The following is a 27,330-nucleotide window of genomic DNA, read 5'->3' on the forward strand; positions in this document are numbered from 1 at the left end:
AGGATCAGGCTGAACCCAAACCGAGCAGCAGCAGCAGCAGCAGCTACAGTGAACTTATGATCAGGCTGTGATGCACACGGGTGACGCCGCGCTCCTGTAGTCGCATAACCAAAGACTGGCGTGGGATCGGTGCCTGCTGCGCCTCATCTGGAATAACGTCGGGAAAATCCAGAAATTTCATTAGCGGGTGATTTTTTTTTCTCTGAAAGAGGGCGAGCCTCGTTGAGAATAATCCCTTTTGGGCAAACGTTTTCATCGGCAGGGGGTTTTCTGTACTTTGCAGAAGCCAGAGCAGATTTATTCCGATAGAGAATCGCCAAATAATAAGGTAAGAAGTGCGTGCACTTTGAGCTATGTGCCATGTCTTAGATGTATCTCAGATTATACATGCAGGGATGGGTTCGTGTTGATATGTCGTGCATTATGTTTCATATTTTCCTTTGGTGTGAATGAATGGGGATTGAGGAGAGGGCTGGCTCTCTGGCACCTGCGCATCCTTTAAAATAAAGCCTCTGCGTTTTGCCTGGAAAGAGCCAGAAAAACAGAAATAAGGCAGAGAGCGATTATTTGGTGAATTTAGAAAATGTCACCAAGATTTCTGCACTTAATGGGCTTTTTCTCTCTCGCTTTTCTCCCACCCCTACATTGTGGCTCTGCGGAGGCACCGAGGGGGGCTGTGTTGTGTTTTAAAAATAGCTGTTTGCTTCTTGCATTTTGACATGTTTGCTGGCCCGATGCGCACGGAAAGATGTCATTAGGAGCAGGATGGGGGGGATCTAATCTGAAAATACTCTCACTGCGTCGTTTCCATCGGAATGCAGCAGCGTCTCCCTCTCCAGCTCTCACAGGAGGCGGTTAGCTTTAATAGCATTAACTCGGATGTCATTGCCCAAAGCGTGAAATAAAACAGCATCCGATGGCAGAACGAGTCGTTCATACCTGTGGCCTGTGCGCAATGTGGCTGATATTTCTATTAAACGCCGCAGTTGCAGCGCGTCGAGCCGTTTCTCTCAGCTCAGCGCTCCGTGAAACAGTTTTGTCATCTTCCTGCAAAATGTTGCTCCTCAAGGTCATTTGCTGTAGCCTATTTTAGAGATAATACCCAACATCTGTTACTGTAATTACTAATCACGCTCGCCAAGCTTGGTTCTATGACACGCAGGGGATGGACGTTAAAAGCTGTGGTTTGCAGTGATTTGGGCTGTAGCGCACATTTCTGCCGTTTGTTGTGGAAGGCCCAAGCCAATGCAGTGCTGCCTGTGGTGGAGCTGTCCAGCCTGCTGTCATGCTGCAGAGATGTGGACCATATGTTGGTCTCAAGTTGTGGACACTCCCACAACGGCCTGTATTTAGATTACAAACAATATTCTGCTCTCTCATTTGTTCAATTATGCAATGGAAGTTGACGCATCCTTGGCCACTTATGTCATTCGCCACATGATGAGTAAATAATTAATGAATGTGGGGCTTCTGATGGACTGCCCTTGTGTGGTTGGCTTAAGTTGTCAAAGATAACAAACTGACCCAGGCTGATTGTTGTGCAGCTTTCCCACAGCTTCTTTAAACACTGGATTACATGCAGACCACTCAGGTGTGTTTTCAATTGATCCAGTGCTGTGTGCTCCTGCACGCTGCCCTTACTCGTGTCTGTGGACTTACTGCAGCAGCCTCTCTTTTACAAGCAAGCACAGCCTTTGTTGTCATTGTCAGGTTATAGGACAGCGTTTGCAGTGGAAACTTGATAGCAGCGATCGAACATTTGATGAACTGGATCTGCTCTGACGGTGTTGATCCAGGTCAGTGCTACCCAGGCCACTGGCTGGCACAAACAGGCTGAAGGGACTGAAATAGAACATGAGCACTGGGGCAATATTTGCTGCCATCCCAGAAGAAAAAGAGCACATTTTTTACACTCTGTGCTCATTTTTTCGAAGTGGGAATCTGACAAATATTTTCGAGCCGAAGCAAAGGCAAATGCATTATTCACGTGTTCTTGCACCACAGGAAACATGGGTAAGCAGAACAGCAAGCTGACTCCTGAGGTGATGGAGGATCTGGTGAAGAACACAGAGTTTAATGAACATGAGCTGAAGCAGTGGTACAAAGGCTTCCTGAAGGACTGCCCCAGTGGCAGGCTGAATCTGGAGGAGTTCCAGCAGCTTTATGTGAAGGTTTGTGTCCACAAGCTCCCGCTCTTCTTTATCAACTGCCTCTTTTGCATCTGTTGGAGTTATTTGTTGTAGGAACTTTAATCATGCAGCAGTAGAGGACTTATTTTCCCTTTTAAAAGCTGTGCTTATGCTGTAACAAGAAAGCACCAGTTGACCTCTCTCTACTGTTTTGTGCAGTTCTTCCCTTATGGTGATGCTTCAAAATTTGCACAACACGCCTTCAGAACCTTTGACAAAAACGGAGACGGGACCATTGATTTCCGAGAGTTCATCTGCGCTCTGTCCATCACATCCCGTGGCAGCTTTGAGCAGAAACTCAACTGGGCCTTCAACATGTATGACCTGGATGGTGATGGCAAAATAACCAGAGTGGAGATGCTGGAGATAATCGAGGTGAGGGATTATGGAGTCATTAAGCTTTTGCTCATCAGGGGACTGGCTCTGGGATTTTTTTCTCCATTTGTTTTTGGTGTTATCAGTCTCCCACACACCTGCAGAGCCTTGAGTACAGATACAGTTTCGTAATGGCAAAACTGCAGTTGTATTGAATTGCATTTGGCTATTTGTGGAAACACAATCTATAAAATAAATCCGATATGTGTCAGTGATATCAGAGCATATTGACAGCCCCTACTGAGACTGTCAATATGCTCTGAAGTGTGCAACAGTACAAAAACAGTCAGACAAAACCCCATTATTTTATGACCTGAGAGTTTTTAACACTAGTAAGAAGATATTTTTCACATAATTGACTTATGGTTTTCAAATAAATCACCTCAGAGCAAAGAGCCCAGATTTCAGTTTTTGTTTTTTGTTTTCCAGTAATTTTGACTTTTGGAGATTTGAGCATTGTAACTGTGTTCAAATCACAGTTTGGGTCTTTATAAAACTTTTCTTTAGCAAACCCAAAAGCAGCCAAACAGTTTGAAGAATAAACAAATACATATTAAACCTTTATTGGCATCATACTATTGCACTCAAAAAGAATTATTATGCTTAAACACCAGGACCACAACTGACCCATGTGGCTGTTATTATTGTTATTATAGAGCTACGCAACAATATTTAAGTATTTAACATCATGGACACCTGCGATGATCCAGTGAAATGATGTATGTTATTCCAAAAGTGCCATTCGATATATATTTGGACACACGATTTGTGCACTACTGCATAAAGGAGTATTAGGGCCACATTAAGAAAGAAAAGGCAAAAATATTTTTATATTATTTTTGCTCATATTGAGACTAAAGCTGAAATGTTGTTATTTCAAGTCAGACAAACGCCAGGGCCACTTTGCCCTCTACAAAATAGCTTGTGTAGAGTTAGTGCAAGTGTATTTAAGAGTTGGTTTTAATAACAAGGAAATTATTTCTCTTTTATTACATAAACACGATGTGGTGATAAGTGCAATGATGTTGAAGAGATGGTGCAAAAAGCTGCATCTGTTCAGAAGGAAAAAACACAAACTTGGAGGGGTTGGCTTGATTTGTGCAAAATGAAATAGCTGGCAATGGATGATCACAAAACACAATCAGAACGCTAATGAAGTTGTTGTATCAACTCATTAAATCCACATTTCAACTTTAGCTTTTTTCTCAAAATAATATTTCGACATGATTCTCAAAAATAGCATTTCAAGTTTAATCTGAAGATTTGGTTTATTCTTAAATTGAACAATAATGATGAAAAAAAATCTGTTCTTTTGGTGTTTTTTGGTAATACTGTGTCACACTTATTGGGTACTCGAGTAGAATTATAACTTTTACTTAAATAAAAAGTCAAAATGATTTTCCCACTTTTACAAAGGATTTTCCAACTCAACTCCTGTTTGCACTGTTGCGCAATACTGCTTTTGAAATAATTCAATAAATCAGTAAAGCCCCAGTGTTTCCTACACGTGTTCTTGATTTCATTTGATATTTATTTATGAAATATTCAGAGTTCTTGGTCTTCTGTGTGCCACCAAATTTCAGCCTGCTGACAGAAAAAAGTAGCAGAGCAGAGCATGCATACATTATTCAACTACTGGTACTATTTCCATCCACGGATTACTTTTGCTTAATAATTGTATGTAGCTTGTTGTTGTTTACTTGTAGCCATTTCAGCAATTTAATCATTAATCTCCACAAAAATGATATTATTTCAACATTTTACTTTTATCTGTTTATTCACTGCTTCATCCATCCATTCATCTTTTATTCTTGCACAGCAAACCACAGTTCTCAGCTAATTTCTCGCCACACCTCGCCCACAGGCTATCTACAAAATGGTGGGCACGGTGATCATGATGAAAATGAACGAGGACGGTTTGACACCAGAGCAGAGGGTGGACAAGATCTTCAGTAAAATGGATAAAAACAACGACGACCAGATCTCGCTGGAGGAGTTCAAAGAGGCGGCAAAGAGCGACCCGTCCATCGTGCTCCTGTTGCAGTGTGACATGCAGAAGTGAGCCGTCGGTGCTCCCTCCTCTTCCTGTCTGTATCCACACACTCTGGACAGCAGCACACGTTTTAATGTCTCATTAGGTTCTCTGCCATTTCCACAGGAAAAAAAATAACAAAAAACAATGCTTGGACTATTTTTCAATGGACTCGCTTCTTGTGGTTGTATGCATGAGAATGTCAAATGCTGAATAATTTTGAACATAGCTATAAGATATCATACATTTCTATTTGACAACATGCCAATGTGATTTGTGCACAGTAATCCCTCTACATTCTCATTCAACCTTAGCTTGTATATCAGTGGAGCACTGCATTAAATTATGTTTCTGCAGTATTTAGGATCCCCAGTGTTCACTGCTGCAACTACTGTACGCTTTACATGATAGTAACTAAATAATAATTCCTATGATAATTGTAACTGTCTCTACTGTACAGACTTATTGAGCTCTTGGAGGATAGAAAGGCTCCTGTCTGTTCCAGATGTTTTCACACGGTGGAACCAAGAAGAGTAGGTTCTTTGCATGCATATATTATGTGTCAAAAAAAATCTCTTACCTTTTTCATCTTTAGGTGGTTATAAAAAGAGAAACCGTCACACTAAATTCATTTAGTATTGTTGCATGGGATGTACAGTATGTGACTCATTAGACCATTAGTTCACCTCCTGTAATGTGGGAGCATGCTTCCTTCCATTCGATACACGTGTATGTGTGACACTTTCGAAAGGTTTTCGGGTTGCAGTTGAGGGCTAATCTCCAAGGAAGAGCTTTCACGTGAACATATTATATTTTGCTTAAGTGACTTACAGAATGAGCAGAAATATATTTATGCAACATGCGTCCCTTAATGTTACTATTGTACTGCTGCCGCTTAATCTAGAGACGAGGCCAGACTTACAGCTGTCATTAGGCGCAGGACACGTGCGTTATTCCCCACGGCGATCCCAGATTGGCTTCTTTTTAGGCTTCTTCTTTGATTTATGGTTTACTCGAGTTAACGTTAAAGTAACTAAACTTTACTCAGTACATATCAACTTGTTTACAGAAATGAAGAGCACTGCAAAATTAATAGTCTTGGCTTTTGACCTTATTGCTGGGAGCTCACTCTTAAAGCTAGGGCCCTCGTGAGAGGGGCTCCACTTTTCAGTGCAGCAAAAGGAGGGAAAAAGCCTTATATATATGTTTACCGAACACACTGCATTCCTTCGTATAAAACTTTTTTGTAAGGAGAAACTTTTTATCGAAAGGTCTCATCTTCTAATCTATTCCGTTCGCTGCAGTCATTAAAGATGCAGGACCCCCGAGAGAGGTGCTTGATAAAGCTTTTGAGAGAGCGTTTCAGAGCGAGACAGTAATGAGTTGGCGAAGGTTGAAACTATTGCAGAAATTCTCGTTCAGCAGTTTTGCTTCCCCATTTCCAGGCTATGCAAGCAAGGACTGAGTGTCTGCTTGTAGTCCACTTATAGTAGTGGAAGGTGCAGAAGCTTGTCATTGTTTTGTCTCAAACCAAGCATTACATTATCAGTGTCTATATAATTTATAAATTTCAGGCCAGTCACCATGTCAGATTCTTTGTCTAGTAAATGTTTATATCAAATATGAAAAAGCATAATACAAGTGACTGTATTCTTTTATACATGTGGCATGTGTTGCACCCAAAAATAATTCTGTAGTGATTAAATCAAATAAACCATGAACAGGCTTTTTTCAAAAGGCACGGGCTGCCAGGTGGACTTAATGGGCACAAAATAAAATCATCTCTGAACACAGTGCTCTGTATGGATGGACAAAGGGATGAATGGATGGACAGCCTTGTGTGCATAAATCATATGATCCGCATAAAACGTGCTCAGAATTACAGTTTTATTTGTGACAGTGCTTTCAATTATCCACAAAAATGACAATTAACAACTACCGCAAGATAATCAATGAAGACTTTTGATAAAGAGAACAGGAACAGTGACAACAAGTAGCTAAAAAAGAGCACTAATATTGTGGCAATATTTACAAACTGAGTAAAGAGCTGGGTTGATTGACTAAAAGACTCGAGGTATCACATTGGTGAGGTAAATTTAAATCTTATCTTTACAAAAGGATAAAAAGCGCTTCCCGCTGGGAGTAACACACCACCCACTTTGGGACTTAGTAGCTCAGTATGGGTATCACTACGAGTATAATAGTACTACAACCCTTTCCAGTACTGCTTATTTATGCAGCACTTTAACACTACTCTTGTCAGCCTCGTAAAAACAGAAAAATTACATCACAATTTGATTTTTCATCAAAAACTATCCAGCAATATAGAAGAAAATCTATATCAGAATAAAAAGCAAGTACCTGATACTACCTCTCTTTTACCCTAAACTTTATACTCTTTTCCAGCTCCCTATTTTTCTTCATGATTCACAGTTCAAAATAATCCACACTATAATTCATCCACTACCTGAAACAACCAGTTTTTACGCCTCTCCCTTTAAGGCCACTGTCACATTAAGCCAACTCTCTTCTGATTGGCTGCCCCTTGTAAACAGAAAGCTTGTGAGTACTGACATCACAATTCAATACATTTTTTTTTTTTTTTAAGAGAGAAGAAACTGTCAGAAACAGCACTTAGTCTGAAGTCATGCTTTTGGCTCATAGGGATCATATGAGGAGAACACAGACTACATACTACTTTAAGTAAAATAACTAATTAAATAAAAAGCGGGACTTTTTTACAGTACTTTTTGCAGGGTGGGATTAATAGTTGTACCTAAGAAAGAATATGAATGACACTTCACATGATGCTCTAACCATTTCACATTAAATGCATTAGCCAAGCTGGCTAATGCGCTAACGATTATCCTCTAAAGCATATTTCTATGATTAAGAATAATTTCATATTAACATATCTCAAATGCAATGGGGGCTTCTAAAGATAAAACCATGGACGTGTCATGAGCTCATCAGTTTCCCCCATTGTAGCCAATTTTTACATGGAGGGAGTGGAGAGTACAGCTCTCGGTTCCTTCAAATGGACAGCACCTGCCTTCGGGTACAGATATGCCGCTGACACATGGGTCGCAATTAAAACCCAGGAAGTAGAGGCCTCCACCAAACAAATTCACTCAAGTGGCTTAAAACAAATGTTCACCAGGGAGGACAGCAGGATCCTTTACTGTGTTGTTGGGTTGGAAGCCTCAACATTGAAGTTTACTGGAAGCCCACACACACACAGACCAGTACCTACTCTTTGACTCCCACCACCCTATGAAACACAACGTTGAGGTGATAAGGAGCCTACAACACCAGGCAGAAAATATTTCCTCTAAGGAAAAAGAGAAAGAAAAGGAACACACACTTAAAGATAGCTCTTAATAAAACGTGGTTATCCCAACTGGGCCTCCATTAAATCAGCAAAGATGTACACGAAAGAAGGTCAGACACCAGCAGACCCAGCAAAACCCTCAGACAAAATTGATTCATTCATGGGACAAAACTCTAAAACACAAGCTAAACAGGATAGAGTATGCTTTGCAGTGACAAATGCTTGGACCTCCACAAAGGAGAAACCAAACAGGCACTCCATAAACCCAACACAACACAGAAGAACCACCTTAACAGGACAAGACTCAGCTATACATCTGCACTGGAACACTCTCTTGATGACGCCAGTGTTGACATTATGGACCAAGGGCACCTACGTCCCCTGTGAACGACCATGACTGAACAGAGGCGGTGGCTTAAAACACCAGCTATCAACCACCTGCAATGCCATCATGAGATCCCTTCCCGAGTGCTTCAATCCCCACTCACACCTGGCCTCATGTGATCCCAATAAGTCACATGATGCAGTGGGGCAAGGTTACAAGGTGGTTTCACCATTAACCCCCAGTGGTAATGACCCATACTTTTTTTTTAAATACACCTATGCTCATGTGATGACTCACATGATCAATAGTGGGTTGATGACCCTCAGGACCACCTGGGAGGGGACAACCAACCACTAAGAGTAAAATATCTGGGACTCTTTTATTTTTAGAACTGAAGAAGTCTCTTGGATGAGAGGTGGACCACCCACAAAAGACACATGGCTGTCCAACTGATCTGTCATTTCACTGCCTTCATTTCAGTTTCTGCAAACAAAGACAAACTTCTTATTTCAGTCGTATAAGCCAAATGGTTTCTCCATTGTGTTGGCTTTCAAGGAAACTCAATCATCAAAATTTCTGTCTAAGGTCTTTCACTGGATGGGATCAAAACATTTCCCTCATAAAGAATCCAATTGGACAGACCAGGAGGGGCTCATCTCTTTCATGTATTTTTAGTCTTCTTTGATGTCTAAACATTTGTGCACAAGCATTAGACCTGAACGGTTTCTCCCCAGCGCTGACTTTCTTGGATTTTTCTTCTATCCAAAACGCTGCGTTTCAACTACACTGTAATCATCTGTGATGTTGTGTTTGCCCATCACTCCAGCAGATGCCACCTCTGATGTGTGTTATAGCTTGCCACATGATGTAATCAAGGGCAACCTGAAAGAAGAACAGAGACAGGATGCAGCCCTGCCAGATGCTAATGACAATTTTAAAGAAGATACCGTGGCCTGATTCCATCTTTACGCGGCAGCTTGAACACAGACATTGGCTCATGAAAACTGGAATAAAAGCTGCTGGAAAACGTTAATAGTGCAGGACACTTCTGGTAGATCTAAATTTTTTCACATTAATAACTAAAACTGAGAACGTGTATGTAAAGTCCAAAAATTAACAGAGGAAATCATCATCAGCCACTCAGTGTTTCATTAAAACATCAAAATAACACTCAGACATCTTATCTATTATGGACAAAACATTAACTTTGTACAGTGCATGATTTTTGGCATACAACCTCCTGTGTTGTTTTAAAAGCCTTCATTCATTTGCCATAAAATGATAAAAACATTACATAAAATAAAAAGTTGAGAACTCAAAATCCATTACATGATCCAACAGGGATGGATCTGTGCCTTACGAGTGCTCATCACAAGAAAAATGACATTTTTAAAAAAACAGCGATCTCCAAAACACACAGTAATACTGATATACAGCTGCAACTACGGCTATATTTAGTCCTTGTTAAAAACGTGGCGTGATCTTCATCTAAGTAACGATAATAGAGAAAACACAAAACTAATTATAAAAGCAGCCTTTAGTGAACACACTGAGCAATCGCTCAAAGCGCTCGAACTGTAGGCTAAAAAAGAAAAAAACTACACGAGCCTTCACATGAGCAACAACAACAGCTGCTTGGACACAGCTGTAAAAATTACAGATTGTTCATAGAAATAAAAAAAAAATAAAAAAAATCTCAAGAAAGATTGGTTTGTGTGAGCCTTCATCGAAATCAGTGCAACAAAAGAAACAAAAAGCACTCCACACAAACATACTGTGGTACATTTCAAGCTTGCAAACGATCACCTGGATGTTTGCCTGTCAGTTTTAAGGTTTTATTATCAGGACATAAAGTAGTTGTGGCTTTAGCAAGTCTTTAAAATGAGGTAAATACAACCTAATCTGACCTGCAAAACATGACATATTACACTTTGCCATTAATAATTAAACCAAAACGCAATCTAAGTACACCTTTACTGTTTCCAATGGAATTCAGGGGGTGGGTACGAGCCAGGTGCTGCTAATCAAATGCACTTGACTAAATGATCATCAGCAATTGTGACCACCTCTATAAAAGCAGACGTTTTATTAGTTTGGAGGCCTGGAGCAGTTAAAACAATGCCAACGAGCACAGATATTAGCAGCTGTCTTAGAAAACCGGTTGTTGCTGCTCATCTGGAAAAGGTTACGAGGCCATTTCCAAACAACTTGAAGGACACCGTGCTGTAATTACAAAGATTAATGTGGAAAACATTTTACACAGTGCTTAGTCTTGCTAGTAGTGGAGATCCCAGCAAATTCAATTCAATTTTATTTATGTAGTGCCAAATCGCAACAACGGTCGATCAAGGTGCTTAATTCACCCCGAAGCCAGAGCGTTGAGCGTTGCTCAGAGCAAGTGTAAAAAAGAGCTACATCTCAGACTCTACGGGCTTCAGTTAGCGTGTTAAAAGTTAAAGTTCATGACAGCACAATTAGAAAAAGCCCGAACAAGTATGGTTTGTTTCAAAGTGTTGCCAGGAGAAAGATTTCTCTCTATAAACAACGTGGCAGTACGGCTTGGGTTCGAAAAGATGGATTTGACGAAATGACCAGACCTCTGGAACAATCTCCCTTCGAAAGACGAGAACGGAGATGTCTGCCCATAATGCACTGCGCCACGTTTAGTGAAAAGCAAACACAGTATATCAGCACAATGTCAAACATGGTGGCAGAGGGGTGATAACCTGGGCTTGCTTTGCAGCCACAGCGTCGACCATGAACTCCTCTGTATGCCAAAGTATTCTAGAGTCAAATGTGAGGGCATCTGTCCGACAGCTTGGCCCAAACTGGGCCATAAAATAGGACAATAATCCCAAGCACAGCAGCAAATCTACATCAGATGGTTGAAAAAGAAAAAAAATATCAAGGTGTTGCAATGACTCAGTCAAAGTCCAGACCTGAAGGGTGCTGCTTCAGCTATTAGGTGAGCAGGCGCACGTTGGTCTTGCGGTTGAAATGTAGCGGCCGACCTGCGGGCGCTGCATTTTTCTTAAATGAATAATGGCACGGTGTAATATATCATATGTTGCTATTGATCTAATTTTAAAACCATGGACTGATGTTGCTTTGATACCTCAGAGCCTGGTGCTGTATCAAGAACTTCTAAGCGAACAACAGAACAGCTGATAAAGAAAACTGGGTTTTGTAATGATAAAGGCAGAGTCTCTGTCTTAATCCAAGTGAGATGTTGCACCTTATCCATAAATGTTAATGCACTGAAACTATTTTGTAGGAAGCAGGGGTCCAAAATGCCTCATCACTGTACAAGTTTCAAGACCAGCTACAGGAAATGTCTGATGGGAGTTGTTGCTACCCGAGGAGGATCTACAAGTCACGAAATAAATTCAAAAGCACACTTACTCTTTCCGGCTAAAGTAAACAGCTCTTGAGATAGCCTGTTTACTCTAGCCAGCATACCACTGGGGACTTAGGTGAAGCTCACACCACATTTAGAGCAATTAAATGAAGACATCCTGGTAATTCAAAAGGGTTCATAAACGTTTTTTTCTAACTGTATACAGTAATGCCCATTAACATTCATCCACTGATGTCACTGATGCTCAGTTTAAACATCTTCATCTTCTGTTTGACCCCGGTGTCTTTCTGGAGCCCGCAGCTGGTGGATTTTGATGAGGTCCGACTTGGGTAGATTGCTGAAAAATACGAACCTTTTGATCAGGTGTCAATCATTTTTCACACAGCACAGGTCATTTTTAGAGATTAAAAGGTAAAGATGGATAGCGGGAGGTTTAAAAAGAAGAATATAGGATCTTGAAAAACAGTTAAATCAAAAATACTTACCTGCCAAACTGACATAAAATGATTCCAGGAACAATAACAACAACAAAAATCTACAATTGTTCTACTTGCGCACATCAGCCTCCACAGAGAAAACAGAAGTAGCAGTCAACGTCAAAGGATATCAAGGCTAACATCACAAAAATACATTACCTGGTGTTCAGAGGAGTGATGAAGATAAATTGTCGAAGATGCTGCCGCTCTGACAACTCCAGAAGCAGATCCAGACAGATTCTTCGATTGTGCATATCCTGCCGCAGCAAAAGAAAGGGAACTGTTAACTCAAGTGAGTAAAAGCCAAACCCCGTAAGCATTTTCTACTGGTTACATGCGACTAATGTGTTTTCTGTGCACTCACCATGTAGACGTCAAACTCGTCGAGGCATCTGAAGGGTGACTCGGTGATCTCCCACAGTGAGAGCATGAAGCAAACAGTGGAGAAGGAGCGCTCACCACCGGAAAGCGACCTCATGTCACTCACACCATCCTCCTCCCTGCCTGGAGGCTTTACCTTCGGTGCCAACAAAGTTGAGTGTTACTTATATTAACCGTACTGCTGGTTTGCTGTAATGTAACAAACCTTTCTGGCAAACTAGAGAGATAAGCACGTACCATGATAGAGAGCGTCTCATTGTTGTGGTCAAAAATCATAGATCCACAGCAGTTCATCTTTATTAGGAAGTTATTGAAGTATAACTTACATCTGACAGACAGGGACCTTCAGGAAAAAGAGAAGAAAAAGTTTTAGCCAAAAGTACAATATTTCCCATGTCAATGAATCCTTATATTATATTTTTCTACCGTGCAAGATCGTTACTTACCTACGCATTATTTTGTATCTGTTCTGCCTGTCTGACATGATGTTATCCAGACGATCGATGAACCTCCGCAAATCTCTTACTTGGTTGGTTTTCTCTCTGTAGAGAGCGAGGGCCTCGGCGTACTCCCTAATGAGGTCAGAGGGAAGAAATTGGCATAGCCTAAATTCTTCTCAATTCAGCGTTCAGTGTGCACACGTGAAATGAGGGCAGGAGATGATTTAGTGATGGCCAACAGGCAGATCTGATTAATCCGTACAGGGGAAGAGACAGTCCGAAGGAGATGAGCTGAGACTCAGTGAGCAGAAGCGCGCCTTTTTTATTTCTTGGGAGATGAAATCCAGGGAAATGATAGGTTAGAAGGAAGATGGAAGATGTCTTTGAAGAAGCCTTTAACTAAAAAAGTTTTTGAAAAAATACAGTTGGTCTACAGCAAACTAAGTTAGCTTGTAAATCTGTATGAGTTATGTTTGCTGTGTGAGAAAGAGTGGTTGAGTAAATTCTACCTTTAAACACTTCAATTTTAAATGTCCAAAACATCTCAGCTTTGCCTCTCCAACTTTCCTGATCGCTCCATTAAAGATCTTAACATCTTTCAGCTCTGCCGCCCGTCATTTGAATAGTGCAACCCCCTCCAAACCACAGATCGCAGGCCTCCTGTAAACACTTCCTTTCACCATTGCTGTCAACCTTCTGTCACAAATCACCCCTGACACTCATCTCCACCCACTCCACTGTGTCTGCACTTTCCTCTTTACCTTGTTTGTGCACTAAACATTGCTTTGGGTGATCTCCAGGTATTTAAACAGACCCACTTTCACTACCTTTACTCCCTGCGTCATCACCATTTCATTCACACACACGTCTTCTGTCTTGCTTCCTTACTTCCATTCCTCTTCTCTCCAGAGCACACCTCCACTTTTCCAGGATCTCTTCCTCCTGCTCCTTACTCTATAGATCACAATGTCATCTGCCATCATCATAGTCCACAGAGACTTCTGCCTGGTCTCATCTGTCAACCCCCACCTTTAATCCATCCATTACTCCTACCTCAAGTTTATATCTCTATAGTTGCTACAGCTCTGCACATCAACTTTGCTAATGAGTCCTATAAGGGTCATACTACTATATATAATGAAATTAATATTATTACTGATGCATAAGTGTCTGAGAAGGATTTAACAGTTGTAGCCGGTTGAGACAGAGCTTTCTAAAATATTATCTATATGATAAGGTTGGGCATTTTGATTACAAAAAACCAATATATTGCTTTATCCAGTACAACAGCTAAGTTCCACCAGGTCTAGGTTTTCGATGCCAATAGCGTTCCACTTGTTATAGGTGTTAATAAAACAATTAACACCCATGACACATTCAGAAGTGCTTCTAACACTGCACCCTCTATAAATATGTAAATAAAGGCAAGATAGTGAATACAAAAACACCGTTCAATCTAAAGTAAGACACCACCTTTAAGTGTGGTGACAACAATTATTAGATAACAATAATTATTCAATGTAACGTTGCACCCGATTAATGCAGACCTATTTTTGCACCATGTGCGTCACAGACGTCGATTCGTCTGTGGTGGTGCGCCTACGGTCTTTAACACCGGAGGTTGAGAGCGTGTGCAGGAGACCGAGGAGTTTATTGTTTACTTCAACAACCCGACTCATATGTAGCAATCTATGATAGTCATCTTTGATTAGCAGAAGCATAAGGGCAAGGAAAACAATAGCAAATCATAACAGTTGCCTGTTTCATACGTATGGGTTGTTTTCAGCTGTTGTTTTATGTGTAAAAAGGGGTTAAAATGGATTTGTCAGGTGTAGCAATGAGAAGAAAAATCACTTAAAAATGAGATAAAAACTTGTACTTCGAGCTCCAATAGATTTGTTTGCTTTGCATACAGCTGTGATCAGCTAACATGTGCCGTTGCTGCTCTTTGTGGATTTATCTGAATTCAACAAAATAACAGAGCAGCTTAAATTTGATGTCTGCTACTCTGGATGTAACCGGACGTTGACCATGAACAACACAGCCTGCTCTGCACTACTCCCAACATTACTGCTTTACTGTAAACTTCACCACACTAATGCAAACTAACCAATTTAGCATGCACCGAACTGGACAGTCTAGTATTGTCATGCAACCTTTGACTAAAGAAAGTTTTTATATTTCAATTAGTTTTTCCAGGTTTTCCACAATATGACAAAAACTAACCTGAAATAACATATTAAATGTAATTAATCTCACGTCTTCCTTACATCTTTCATCATCTCTCATTTCTATTCAGTAAACATTTCACACGTGAATGTTTCTTTTCTCCCTGGGAAACACAGCGTCTTTATTTCTCGTGCTGTTTGAAACATTTGAATGTCAACAGCAATAAATGCTACTCTGTTTATATCCTGAGCAAATACAAGTAAGCACAGACAGAGCAGGCAGCCAAATAATCAATTTCAGCAACAACAATTTTATTGACATCTGCAGCATGAAGGCATCACACCGATGAGAAGGAAAAAAGAAGGTGCTGAGAGCATATGCTGGCTCAATTAAAGTTCCTGGACCATCGTTCTGGATGGTTCTGGTCTACTTTAACCATGATAACACCTAATAGTCTATTTAGGTTAGCTAATAAAACAAGTCAGCTCAGGTGAAAATCCTTGGCTGAGTGGGGTGCCAGTTTAGGTCTAGGGGGAAACTGGGATTAATATATATTATAAGTACCTTAAGTCTGTACACAGGTACAGTACCTGATTAGATTACCTACATTCTACCAGTTTTATACATACAGTTTACACATGCACTAACATGAATTAGCTCAATACACATTTGAGTTTTAACTGTTAAAATAATTTCTGCCTCTGTTGCTGAAAGCCTTCAGTTTCTCACCTGACCACCTGCTGCTGCTCGCCGTGGTTGCTTTCGTACACTTTGATCTTCTTCTTCAGTCGAGTGATTTCTGTGTCGATGCTCTTGGTGTTGCCGGCCACGTGCTGCCGTTCGGGACTGATCTCTGTAGCCTTTGCCACGTATTCCTGTCGTAACATCACGAGACATCTGCTGACTTTCTTTGATTGAATTCACCGAATACTGGCTGGCGTGAATAGCTAAACTACAGCTTAACTGCACCGTATCGTGCTGGGGAAAAAAAAAACTTCCTACCTGTAGCTCTTCTTCTCTTTGGGCAAGCTCGTTTTTCATGCCTTCAATGTTGTCTTCATGAGCCTTCACTTTGTTTTCTAAGATTTTCAGGTTTCGTTCATGCTTGGCACACTCCGTCTCCAGTTTCAGCTGTTCATCCTGTAGATCAAGAGCACAAAGGTTTGGAACCTGCACAAAACAACAAGTTGTAGACCTGAAACTGTAAAACCTCTACTGCACCTTAAGGGGCTCTATTTCCTCTAGAAGCTGATCAATCCGGTCTCTGACAGATGAGTACTTGGAATCTGAGTCTTCGGCCATTTTTCGCTGCTCGTCCAGTTCTACCTTTGCTTCTTGAACACTTTGCTTCTCTGCCTCGATTTTCTGCTGAATCTCTTGGGCAACTTCTTCCTGCACAGTTTAAAACATTCAGAAACACTTAACCTGCATAATTCATGGCAGCGTTTAGTTTATTACGCAACAGATAAAAATAAAAACTGAAGTATCACCAGTGAGCTGATGTCATTAATTTGCTCCTCACTAGCAGTCAGCAGATCAGTTATTGTTGCTTTGACATGATTCACAGAAGCCTGCAACGAAGAGAAAATAAATGTAATCTAATGTTAATTAAAAATCACATTAATCACACTTTTCAGCACTGATTTGCCAGCATTAAACAGCAATTGGAACATAGACTGCACACAAAAGATGGATACATAGTAGCTTATGGATTACTGTTTGCAAGACTGGTTTTTCTGTTGTCACCATCTTGAGGGTTTTTTTTTTTATACTAAACACGCCCAATGCTAACACTGAGCAACTATCTTGGTTAGCAAGGTACATTAGTAAATCACTGTAAAACTGAAAGGGATGCTAACTTCATTTTTAGTGAGGGGAGTAAATAGCCACAATCTTTTTACCTGTTCATGCCTCCAGGGGCTTTCAGAGCTTCCTGCTCGAAAATGACATGCCCAAACTGAACATTGTATTTCTCAACAATTACATACTCTGTGTAAACAATCCTGGTATCAAAATAAAGCTAACACTTGTGAGATTTCATCAGAGGTGTAAATATTACAGCAGATGTTACTGTGTCAAAATTACTGAGGCTGGAACACTAAGAAACTATGTAGATTTTTTCCTTGTCCTTTAAAAATACGCTTTAGTTCACATTTTACTCCAGAAAATCAGTAATCAACATATTCAGCCCTAACACTGAATTCACTTTTCAGCTCTTTAGCTTTCTGCTTTAATCGGAAGCCAGAAACCACAAAAAGAGGAGACAGACTGCAAATTCACAAAATGAAAGGAAACCTAAACAGCTTCACGTGTATCTTTTTACTGACCAGTGTTGTCTTCATGGTCAGGATGGTGTTGTTAAGATTGCCCTCCATATTCACAATGTCTTCGGTGACAGAGTTTACTTGGAGCTGAAACCTGGACAGCTGAGCCTGGTAATTCTCCAGGTCTGAGTCCAGCATACTGGAACAGACAGGATACCACAAACATAACATACCACATCTATGAAGTCACATGAAATTGTTTTTTGTTTTTTTTTTGGGGGGGGGGGACTGTACTCAGGCACAATTTATACTACTGTCATTTCCATGTCACATAAAGATCCAGTTTGAGCATTTTACTGGTTGTAAATGTGAAAGACAATCACTCAAGCCTTGAATAGTTTCCAGTGGTTACCTTATTTCAGTCTCAATGTCCCCACCGAGATATTTTGCCATGCTGAAATCAGACGTGTAATAGCGGTTTGGATACACCTGATCCCCCTCAACTGTGAAGGCTTCACGGCAGTTTTTAGGTGGACGGCAGTGCTGCATGACCCTCCTCGCTTTATCTTTTTCCTGATATCAAACAACAACAACAACAAAAAAATCAAATGCAACATCAATCCTAAAGCACTACTCTAGGCTTAGAGTACTTTAGGCTCCAGGCATAAGCAGGTCTCAGTAAGACACTCACTTTGATTATAAGGATTGATTCTATCCCTCGCATATCAATCAGACAGTTGATAATGACTGGGCTTGTTGCTGTGATTATGTCCATTACCGATGGGTACTCCGGATGATATGCTTTCCTGTGAAACAGCACAGAGTGAAAACAAAACATGCTTAAAAAAAACAAAAGTTTCAGAAAAATTTAATAAGAAAAAGAAAAGAAAATCTCACATAATGCCAACCTTCCATGAATGTTGTACGGTTTATCAGAGAAGGGGCTGACGATAATCTGTGGCCTGTTGCCCTTTGGATAAAAGCGAGTCATCATCTCCTGGAGGACCGCCTCGTCTTTGTAGTTGTCGCAACAGAACGCCTTCATGAAGCTCCGCAGACAGCACTCCACAGCCACAGCTAACGAGGGATCCTTTAAACTGATACATGACCCTGGGAATAAACACAGACTGTCAACTGCAATATATCAAAAGTAGAAAGCTTTGAATTATTTAAATGTTAAAGATGTTTATAAAAAAGGTTCAGCGTTTGCTTTTTTGCATGAAAGAAAAGAACATTAGACATATGTCTGTACAGTAAATACGCAGCTGCAGCTAGGAACTCGTTAGCTTAGTTAGCGTCAAGATGGAAACATGAAAAAACTAATGCACAATAATGAAATGTATTGACACTTTTGTCCGTCAATAAAATGAGATGAAAATGGACGGATCAATCAGAACAAACTAAGTTGTTCAGAGAGGTGGGACAAGTTGATCTGCCCAGGGGAAACGTACAAGTTCTCGTGCTCTCAGTTTCTCATGAAAAAGCAACAAAATGTCAACACTTGTGAAGAAGAGAAGAGACACATTTCACATTTGATCTCAAGGAAAATAAGATGCTTTTTAAACAATGTGGAGCAGCTCCCTGTCTTTGTGATGTGCTCCACTTAAAGTCTGAAGTCAGAGTTTTCAACTTGTAATCTGTACTGCCACTGTTGTGTGCTTGTGACTTGTTAAATAAGCCATACAGAGATAATCGAGCACACTATTCATGAATTTTCTTCAGTCATGCTTTCAAGCACAGAAAAACGACCCCTGCACTGTATTATGACTACTAGTGAATGGCTCTACCTTGCTACAGGTCGTCTAAGGAGCTTGGAAAGAGAAGTGTCTGGACTTCTTTAAGTTGCTTGAAGACGTTTCACCTCTCATCCAAGAAGCTTCCTCAGTTCTAGGGTCAAATGGTGGAGAGTCCCAGATTTAAGCCCTGTGGGACTATCCCCCCAAGAGGAACAAAAGGACCTCCTAATGATCCTCTACCTAATCACACGAGCAAAGGTGTGAAAACAGGTGTAGGTCACAATCAGCCAGGGTTTCGGGTGAGCTCATTGTGAAACCTGGCACCACCCTATGATGTGATTTCCTGAGGTCAAATGACCCAGGATGTGAGTGGGCATTAAGGCGTCTGGGAAGGATCTCAGAACTGGATTATAGATGGCAGACAGTTGGTATCGTAAACCACCGCCTCTGTTCAAAGATGGTCGCTCACAGTGGACATAAATGGCTTTTTTCACTCCTCTTTCAAACCATCTGTCTTCTCTGTCCAAAATGTGAACATTAGCATCCTTGAAAGAGTGACCTTTGTCCTTTAGATGCAGATGGACAGCCGAGTCTTGTCCCGTGGAGGTGACTCTTCTATGTTGTGCCATGCGTTTATGAAGTGGCTGTTTGGTCTCTCCAATGTAGAGGTCTGGGCATTCCTCGCTACACTGTACAACATACACTACATTGTTAAGTTTGTGTTTAGGAGTTTTGTCTTTGGGATGAACCAGTTTCTGTCTGAGTGTGTTGCTGGGCCGTCAATGTTGTTGCGTTTGTCTTTCTGATCCTCCCTAGCTGGTGTCTGGTCTTCTAGGAGGCTTTCCAAGCTCCTTAGACTACAATGACCTGGATGTCTGAGAACCTTTACAGACATCTTGCTACAAGTCATCTTTATTTTTTTTTTCACCTTGCTTTTCCAACTTTGCTACTAGAACCCTCTCAACTCAGGAGTGACATCACTCCAAGCGCCAACACTTGAATTAAGAGATAAATGAAACACAGAATTGGCTGATACCTGATAGATACCTGATAGATGACTCACTTCTTCCTGTTTCCAGTTTTCAGTCTCTTTTCTAGTCAAACTGGTTATTGGTGTTTGTTTTTAATTTAGTATGCAAACATTAGAGTTTTATCAATCTTCTCATCAAGAACGTTAACAAGCAGATCGTATTGAACTGAAAAGTCAAACAAAACAAGTCTGAAAATATTTTTATCCCCCTCCCCCCCAAAAAACCCCCTGAAAATGAGCGTTACCTATTGGACCAACAGGTCTCTTGAGGAAGCGTCCCGTGGCATAAGCCTCGCTAATTGCACTCATCATGTCAGGCACCTGGTCTCCAAAGCGCTTTAGTTTGTTCGATCGACTGGCGAGCAGCTGATTCTTCCTCTTTTGTTTGGACTCGTATGAAGCCTGTACGTTCCTTTCCTCCAGTCTGGTAAATACAAAGAGAGCAAGATCATAAACCTTCACTTCCTTGACAATATGTTTACACGAGAGCTGATTTACTTTGTTATACCTCAGCTTGTCCCGTTCTTCCTTCCCTTTGAGAAGCGCCTGATGTTTGTTCTTGATGTCTTGATTCAGGTGCGTGCACTTATTCTCGAGCTCTGCAAGCTGCTCTTTCAGATTACTTAAAGTCTTCTGCCGTTTCGTGTATTCCGAGTCTCCCTCACTGTTCAGACTCTTACTGAAACAGAGTAAAAAAAGTATTGAAAATAAATACATCAGCTGTATTCCTATCAACGTACTTTGTAACTCTTACTCCCCTACCTTGCTTTTGCCTTGTTAAGCTTCTCCTGGAGAAGGTTTTGCTCTTGTTCCGACTGTTTCAGCTTGTTTAGAGCTCGAAAATAAACGACCTATGGGAAAAGATTGTGACATTAACATGACTTCAAATATTTCTCTATGCATAAATAAATAAATGTGCAGATTAACACAGCGCCGTTTGTCAGTGATTACCTCCTGGTCCTTGTGTGCTTTGCTAATGCTCTTCACTTGTTCTTTCAACTTAACATTGTCCTCTGATAGAGACTCTTGCTCTTCTCTCAGAGTGTCAATTTTGCTTTTGATGCATTGAAGCTTCTTCTCTAGCTGTATGATCTTCGTCTGAAGATGAGAGAGACAGAAACAGGTTTTTAAAGACAAAGCCTGAAAATAATTACCAGCAAGATAGAGCCACTCCCCCCTCCCCCAACCCACAACCTCAGGATATCTACTGTAAACACAACCATGCATTATGTGAAGGAAGGACTTTGAGTTTATGCAGAGATGAAGGTCTGAAGTGGTCTGACATTTATAAATAGGGTTGTATATTTAACAGAAAAGAAACGCTTGTGACTCACCTGACAGAGCTGAAGGTTATCCTTGGGTTTGTAATTATTTTCTTCCTTTTCAATGTCTTCCTTCAACTGCTTTAAGAGCTGCTCCTTCTCACTCACCTGAAAGAGATAAAAAAAAAAAAAAAACACATTTATTAAAAATTGCAAGCTCTATCCAACCAGCAAATGTTGCGTTCAAGCCTCAAGATCAAGTCTTACCAAACACCATGCCATCGCCTTCTTCAGATTCTCCAAAACAACCTTCATGTCACTGAAGGATGCAACATTTTCATATCGTTCCTTCTTCTGCAGAAACTCTTGCTTCAGGTCCTTGAGACACTGGACACAAAAGCATTTTAAAATATGTTTTATTTATGTAAAAATCAAATGCTACTCATAGATAAACATATAAGCTGCAACTGGATACAATTAGGGTTCCCAAATAAAAGGCAGAAAATCAAGAGAAACCCCAAAGAAGAAGATGCTTTTAAAACTGTCAGTGTTTAACCAGAAATAAACAATGTAAATAACATTCCTCCAACGTGTATTTGCTTTATAATCTCGCTTGACGTGCAACATCAACGTTCAGCGGTTTGTGTGAGGAATGCCGTACCTCCTCTTGCCTCTCAACCTGCTGCCGCGTGACCGTTTTAGTGTGTTTAATGTGGATGTAATCTCTCTTCATCTGCTCGAGCAGCGTTGCTTTCATGAAGAACTACAAACGAAAAAAGCAGAAAAGAAAGCACTTATCAAAGTAAGCTTCGTCGCAGGTGTAACCTTTAAATCTTAACGCTTTTAGCGAACGTGGCGTTACGCTACCTTATACTTGTCTGTTTCACTTTTTGAATGCAGGAACTGCTTGCTCATTTCTTGGCTGAGAATGGATACTGGGTTATCCAGCTGGAATACACAAGCAAATATCCTGTTAAGTCCTTTAATGTGTATGATTGTGCAGGAAGCAGTACAACCTCGGGGCATCTACAGGAAAAAAATTTAAAAAGTAGCAAGTACCTGGATGTTAAAGTGGTCCAAAATGGCCGTTAATTCCTCCTTCTTGTTTGAGACGAGATGTCCTAAAAGACATAAAATGCAAGTAAAGTGGTTTGAACCTCTGTTGCCCTTTAAAAGAGGTTATAACTTACATGCCATTCATTGGAAAATAATAAGATGGTACTGTACTGTGTTCATAATTCCTTAAATTTGGACAAGATCTCCTACACCACTGGCCGATATACAGCCCAAAACACAACGGAGCCTCCAGTGTGTTTTCCAGGCTGTAGACACTCACTGTCTACACTCACTTCACTAATTTTTTAGGCCTGCCACTTCTTCTTTTGTCCTCCACTTGTCTGGTAAGGACACACTGCAGACCATACTGATATATGACAGGTTTTTAGCTAATAGCTCTTTGTGAATCTTGTTGGTGCATAAATACTAATTTATGCCTGTTAAACTTGGTTACTTTGGTATATTTTTTGCTAGATTCAACAGAAGAAATGTGAATAAATTATGCGATTTTGTGTGAGAACGTAATAATAGTACCCCAAAAGCTATTTGTTAAGTCAAAATTGATTCATTTCATTATGCTTGAATGATTCACAGGTCAGTGTTGAGTGGCTTAACATACAGAAGAACATCCTTCTGAAAATGGTCAGGTACAAGAGTGAACATGCATACTGGCACATGCACTTTAAGTTCCTTTTATTTATAAAATGACATTTACAACATAGGAAAACCAGCGGCTGAAAGCAGTGCCATGCAAATAAAATATATGCAAGTTTATAGAGAAAATTCCAGACTGAGAGTAAAGAATGTATACAGTATTAGGAGGTGACAGTGTGGCTGAAGTGTTTGGTCTTCACTCCCAACTGTGTCTGGTTAATCTAAGATTTCCAGAAGGTTTCACAAGACTTGGACTGACTCACAGAAAGTTTTCCAGTCACAGCATCTGTGGAAAGTCACCTGATTTGCTTTTCAGCCTGCAGGTCCGGCATCCATCACTCGAGAGCCGATGTTCAATGGTGATACTGTCGCCGTAAACATCCTTTTTGTATGCATCTGGCCCTCTGTTTCTCAGCTTTACTGTTATATCTGCAGTACTAGAAACCAGAGTGTATTTTTAACACTGTTTTAGTGACATTTGCTAGTAAAGAAATCTGAAGCATTTTTAACACTAAAATAAAGACACACGATTTATTACTGAGGGATGATATTAGGATCTATTACTTACTTTTCATTGGTCTTCACAAAGTCTTTCAGTGACATTCCTCTGTTCGTCACAGTGGCCTTTCCCCCGAGGCCTACGATCAAAGCGGTCAGGATAGCGCTTTTTCCACCTGAGGGATAAACCAGTTACAAGACATCAAATTAAATCAGTGCATGTAAAGCATCTTACAGACATGCGGCGCTCGGCAGAGCTAGAAAACTATGCAAATGATTGTAAATGATGCATCAACAGAAAAAAGAAAAGAAAAAAAGAAATCAGGGAGCCGTCTTTGAATAAACAAATTTTCAGTGAGCTCAGCATTAAACAGTTCCTTAAATAAGCTGATACTTCACCTAAAATGATTCAGCCAAGTGAGCGATAAATGATAATCTTGTAAATCCTGTAAGTATTTTTTCCAGTGAAAAAAATCTAAATGTTTAACATGTTTTACAGGGGAGTTTGTGTGGCCTTAAGTGACAAAATAACAAAGCTGGAGAGGGATGGATCAAATGTTCTTGTGTAGATAACAAAATTGGGTGCTTTGCTCATTCACTCTACATTGTTAATCCAAAAAGGGTGACAAGGTTTTGTTCTGAATTTAGGGCTGAATTCAAGATGCCACTTTGGACAAACACTTTATAGGAACTGCTGGATGTCACACTGAAGCAGCAGCAGCATGAAAAACAGTCCCATCCTCCACACCAACCTGTTCCTTTGCTTTGGACACAGAATCGGAAAGATTACGCCTATAACAAGACAAACAATTCACTTTGCTATTTAACCGCTCTCCTTTGTCCACCATGTGTTTCTTTTGTGCCTGATGCACACAACATTTCAACTGGCAACCCCAACAGAAAAGCGTAGATTACAGGAAACAAAGAGGCAATATTCATTCTTCATTCTCTTCTAAAGATCCCTTAATTGCTTCCTGATATCATTTTAAAAACAAACTCTTAATTTGTTAAGTACGACTGTTCAACATTAACGCAATGCAGAGATGGTCAAGATGATCTGCTGAATTTCAAACCAAGCATCATTGTGGGGAAGAAAGGTGATTTAAGTGCAACATGAATGTAACATGGTTGTTGATGTGAGTATTTGAGAAGCTGTTGATCTACTGGGACTTTCCCCACACAATCATCTCTAGAGTTTACTAGAGAAATATCGAGCGAGCGGCAGTTCTCGCGTTGATGTCAGAGGTCAGAGAAGAATAACTGCACTGCTTAAGGCAACAATAACTCAAATAACCACTCATTACAACCACGGTGTGCAGAAGCACATCTCTAAATGCAGAGCATGGCAAGCCTTGAAACTTACAGTAGCAGAAGACCAGACTGGGTCAGCTGAGAACAGGAAACCAAGGCTACAATTTGCACAGGTTCATCTGCTGATTTTCAATTTCTGGATGGCAGCATCAAAATTTGAATTCAGGTTCTTGGTGGTGTAATGTTGTGGGGACTACTTTTTTGGCACACTTTGCTTAACTGAGCATTGTTTAAACACCTCAGCCAAACTGAGTTTTGTCGCTAACCATGCCCGTCCCTGTATGACCACAGTGTACTTCTGAAAGCTGCTTCCAGCGAGATAACACAGCATGCCAAAAATCCCAAATCATCTCAGCTGGGTTTCTTAAACCTGACGGTGAGTTCGAGGTACTCAAATAGCTTGTACAATCCAAAAGAGCAGCTTTGGGATGCGGTGTAGCAAGAGATTCACATCATGGACCTGCAGCAACTCTGTGATGCTATCATATCAACATGGACCAAAGGTGAGAGGAGGTCCAACCCCATACTAGCATGCTGTAGCTGTAAAGTGGCCAGCGATTGTATATATAGGAAAAAGAACAGCTGCACCCAATTTAAATCACATGTCAGACATGACAGCATCCAGATATGATCAAGTGAAGGGAAAGCTCTTACTTCCATTGTGGCCGACTATGAAATTCACGTTTGGCCCAAACTGGAACGGACCAAGAGAATGGTGGCACATGAAATTCTTCAGAGTGATGCTTTCAATGACTCCAATGTCGCCCTACAAACACAAGCAGAAAACAAAATTTAACCTTTAACGAGCCGGGACGAGCAAAGACAAAACTTTGTGTGAGTTTTAATGTTGGGGTGAAATACTCACTGTAGCAAACTGAGCGAAGGCCTTGGAAGAGATCCCCTTATGACTTGGGTTTGCATCATCTGGCGTATTTTCGATACTCGCAGCTGCGACTTTGCGGCTCTTGAAAGTTGTTGCTTCAGTGATCACTTTGCCTTTTCTCTTACTCATTTTGGAACAAGTCACTGGCAACAGAGTTAACATGACAAAGCAAATGAGATACCATTATTTTTAACTCGCCCTATAGCTCAGCACTGTCAGCTTAAATGAAACTTCCACTCATTTTGCAAACTGATAAGTTTTTAATTCTACTAATGCACAACCAGAACAACTTTTCTCGTTCAGTCTTAACCTATTAAACTGGGCAGATTTGAATGCTTCTATTAATAAGTGTGTCCACCTGCAAAAGCCCTGAATAAGCCATCATAGTAGTTCCTTGTTTAAATTTGCAATCAGAAGTGTAAATATGTCAGACATACCCCAGCGAGACATGCAGCAGTTTGGAGACAGCACCAAAAAGGTATAGGAAAGCTTACACAGTGGTGAAAACTAATTCCTCATAGAGTCAGCATGTAAAAATAAAGAAATATGCATTTTGACTTGAAGTCAGGAAGCCGCCACCTGAACCAGCAGATTCAGCGGCGATACAAATAGATGATCAGTGCAACATGTAGCTAAGCGTTTTGCTTCCACATGTAACTCTATGCAACTCTACATAACTACAGGCACCAGCAAGCCGAGCTACGCTGCATCTATAGGTCACAATAAGCTGGATCTGCTATGCCAGCTGCATCAACATGCAAGAGCCCCTGAGCTCAGTGAGAAAACAGTTTCCAAAAGTGCACACCAAAGTCCAGCTCTTTGTCTCATAGCCCCCCAAGAGCGCAGGCGATCACAACCCCCCTCTGCAGACCTCCGCTAGAGTTCAGCTCTCGTGGATCACAAACAATATAGCACCTTGTTAGAAGTCGCCTACCATCGCTCGATCTCGTGGGAAGCCTTCAAAAATATTATGATCACGGGAAGAGTGTACGTCGCTTTACGACTTCCTGGTCGTACGGTGTGACTGCGTGGAAAACGAGCCGCTGCCGTGACAGTTGTGGGTGTGATTTCGGTTCTAAACACGGAACACGAAGCGTGCAGCGCGATTGGCTCGGCACCCACCTGTGTGCGTGCGTGGCTGTGTGTGGGCGTGTGCGCGCGCGCGTTCAAAACAAATGTGACAGTTTTTCCCGTTTTGTTTTTGTTTTGGCTGAAAATAGAAAAGCCGGTGGAGGGAGGAAGTGGAGGGAGGGAGGGACCGGGGCTTTAAATTGTGCTGCATGTGGAGTTAGACTCTATATTTTATTTTATCTTATTTAAAAAAAAATAAAAATAAAAATAAAATAAAGAAAACAACAACAAAAATACAAACACATTGATCTCCGGGAGGATTTTGTGTCATGGCTCATCGAAGCCTTTAAAAGGCGTGAGTACACGCCCCCATGTCCTCCTCCTACCGGATCCTAGTTCAGTTTAACGACAGGAACAAGATGAGACGTGTGGCCTGCAGCAGACGTGGTGAGAAAAAACATTAAGCTGAAGATGCGTGTAACACATCTG

The 27,330-nt window shown here is 40.8% G+C and overlaps 2 protein-coding genes across 3 annotated transcripts; one reads left to right on the forward strand and one right to left on the reverse strand.

Annotated features, from left to right (window-relative positions):
• vsnl1b (visinin-like 1b) lies at positions 1 to 6,480 on the forward strand. Its single transcript, XM_063500212.1, has 4 exons — positions 1 to 328; positions 2,005 to 2,171; positions 2,349 to 2,564; positions 4,429 to 6,480. The coding sequence occupies exons 2-4, from the start codon at positions 2,010 to 2,012 to the stop codon at positions 4,624 to 4,626; spliced, it is 576 nt and encodes a 191-aa protein (XP_063356282.1). The 5' UTR covers positions 1 to 328; positions 2,005 to 2,009; the 3' UTR covers positions 4,627 to 6,480.
• On the reverse strand, positions 5,558 to 26,810 carry smc6 (structural maintenance of chromosomes 6). Of its 2 annotated transcripts, none has more exons than XM_063500211.1 (27): positions 26,705 to 26,810; positions 25,753 to 25,913; positions 25,542 to 25,653; positions 23,647 to 23,752; positions 23,379 to 23,515; positions 22,428 to 22,489; positions 22,236 to 22,316; positions 22,030 to 22,131; positions 21,636 to 21,755; positions 21,441 to 21,536; positions 21,058 to 21,204; positions 20,869 to 20,957; positions 20,615 to 20,785; positions 20,352 to 20,530; positions 18,249 to 18,450; positions 18,032 to 18,146; positions 17,753 to 17,913; positions 17,404 to 17,539; positions 16,567 to 16,647; positions 16,298 to 16,468; positions 16,079 to 16,216; positions 15,806 to 15,951; positions 12,914 to 13,039; positions 12,705 to 12,810; positions 12,451 to 12,603; positions 12,246 to 12,343; positions 5,558 to 11,947 (listed from the first exon to the last, which is right to left on the reverse strand). In XM_063500211.1, the coding sequence occupies exons 2-27, from the start codon at positions 25,897 to 25,899 to the stop codon at positions 11,860 to 11,862; spliced, it is 3,270 nt and encodes a 1,089-aa protein (XP_063356281.1). In that variant the 5' UTR covers positions 25,900 to 25,913; positions 26,705 to 26,810; the 3' UTR covers positions 5,558 to 11,859. The 2 variants fall into 2 exon arrangements, with proteins under 2 accessions (XP_063356281.1, XP_063356280.1); XM_063500210.1 differs by lacking the exon at positions 26,705 to 26,810 and adding an exon at positions 26,208 to 26,690.
• Positions 26,811 to 27,330: the final 520 nt, after the last annotated feature.

The sequence above is a fragment of the Pelmatolapia mariae genome, linkage group LG16_19 (assembly GCF_036321145.2).
Source record: "Pelmatolapia mariae isolate MD_Pm_ZW linkage group LG16_19, Pm_UMD_F_2, whole genome shotgun sequence".
Taxonomy (NCBI): domain Eukaryota; kingdom Metazoa; phylum Chordata; class Actinopteri; order Cichliformes; family Cichlidae; genus Pelmatolapia; species Pelmatolapia mariae.

Excerpts from the sequence above, each read along its gene's own strand:
- smc6 (XM_063500210.1), bottom strand. Across the intron at positions 18,451-20,351 it reads GAGACCTGTTGGTCCAATAG|GGTCATGTATCAGTTTAAAG; the intron begins GTAACGCTCATT and ends GTTTATTCCCAG. Across the intron at positions 13,040-15,805 it reads GAGCAGCAGCAGGTGGTCAG|GGAGTACGCCGAGGCCCTCG; the intron begins GTGAGAAACTGA and ends TGACCTCATTAG.
- vsnl1b (XM_063500212.1), top strand. The coding sequence starts at position 2,010 with ATGGGTAAGCAGAACAGCAAGCTGACTCCTGAGGTGATGGAGGATCTG. Across the intron at positions 2,172-2,348 it reads TCCAGCAGCTTTATGTGAAG|TTCTTCCCTTATGGTGATGC; the intron begins GTTTGTGTCCAC and ends TGTTTTGTGCAG. Across the intron at positions 2,565-4,428 it reads AGATGCTGGAGATAATCGAG|GCTATCTACAAAATGGTGGG; the intron begins GTGAGGGATTAT and ends CCTCGCCCACAG.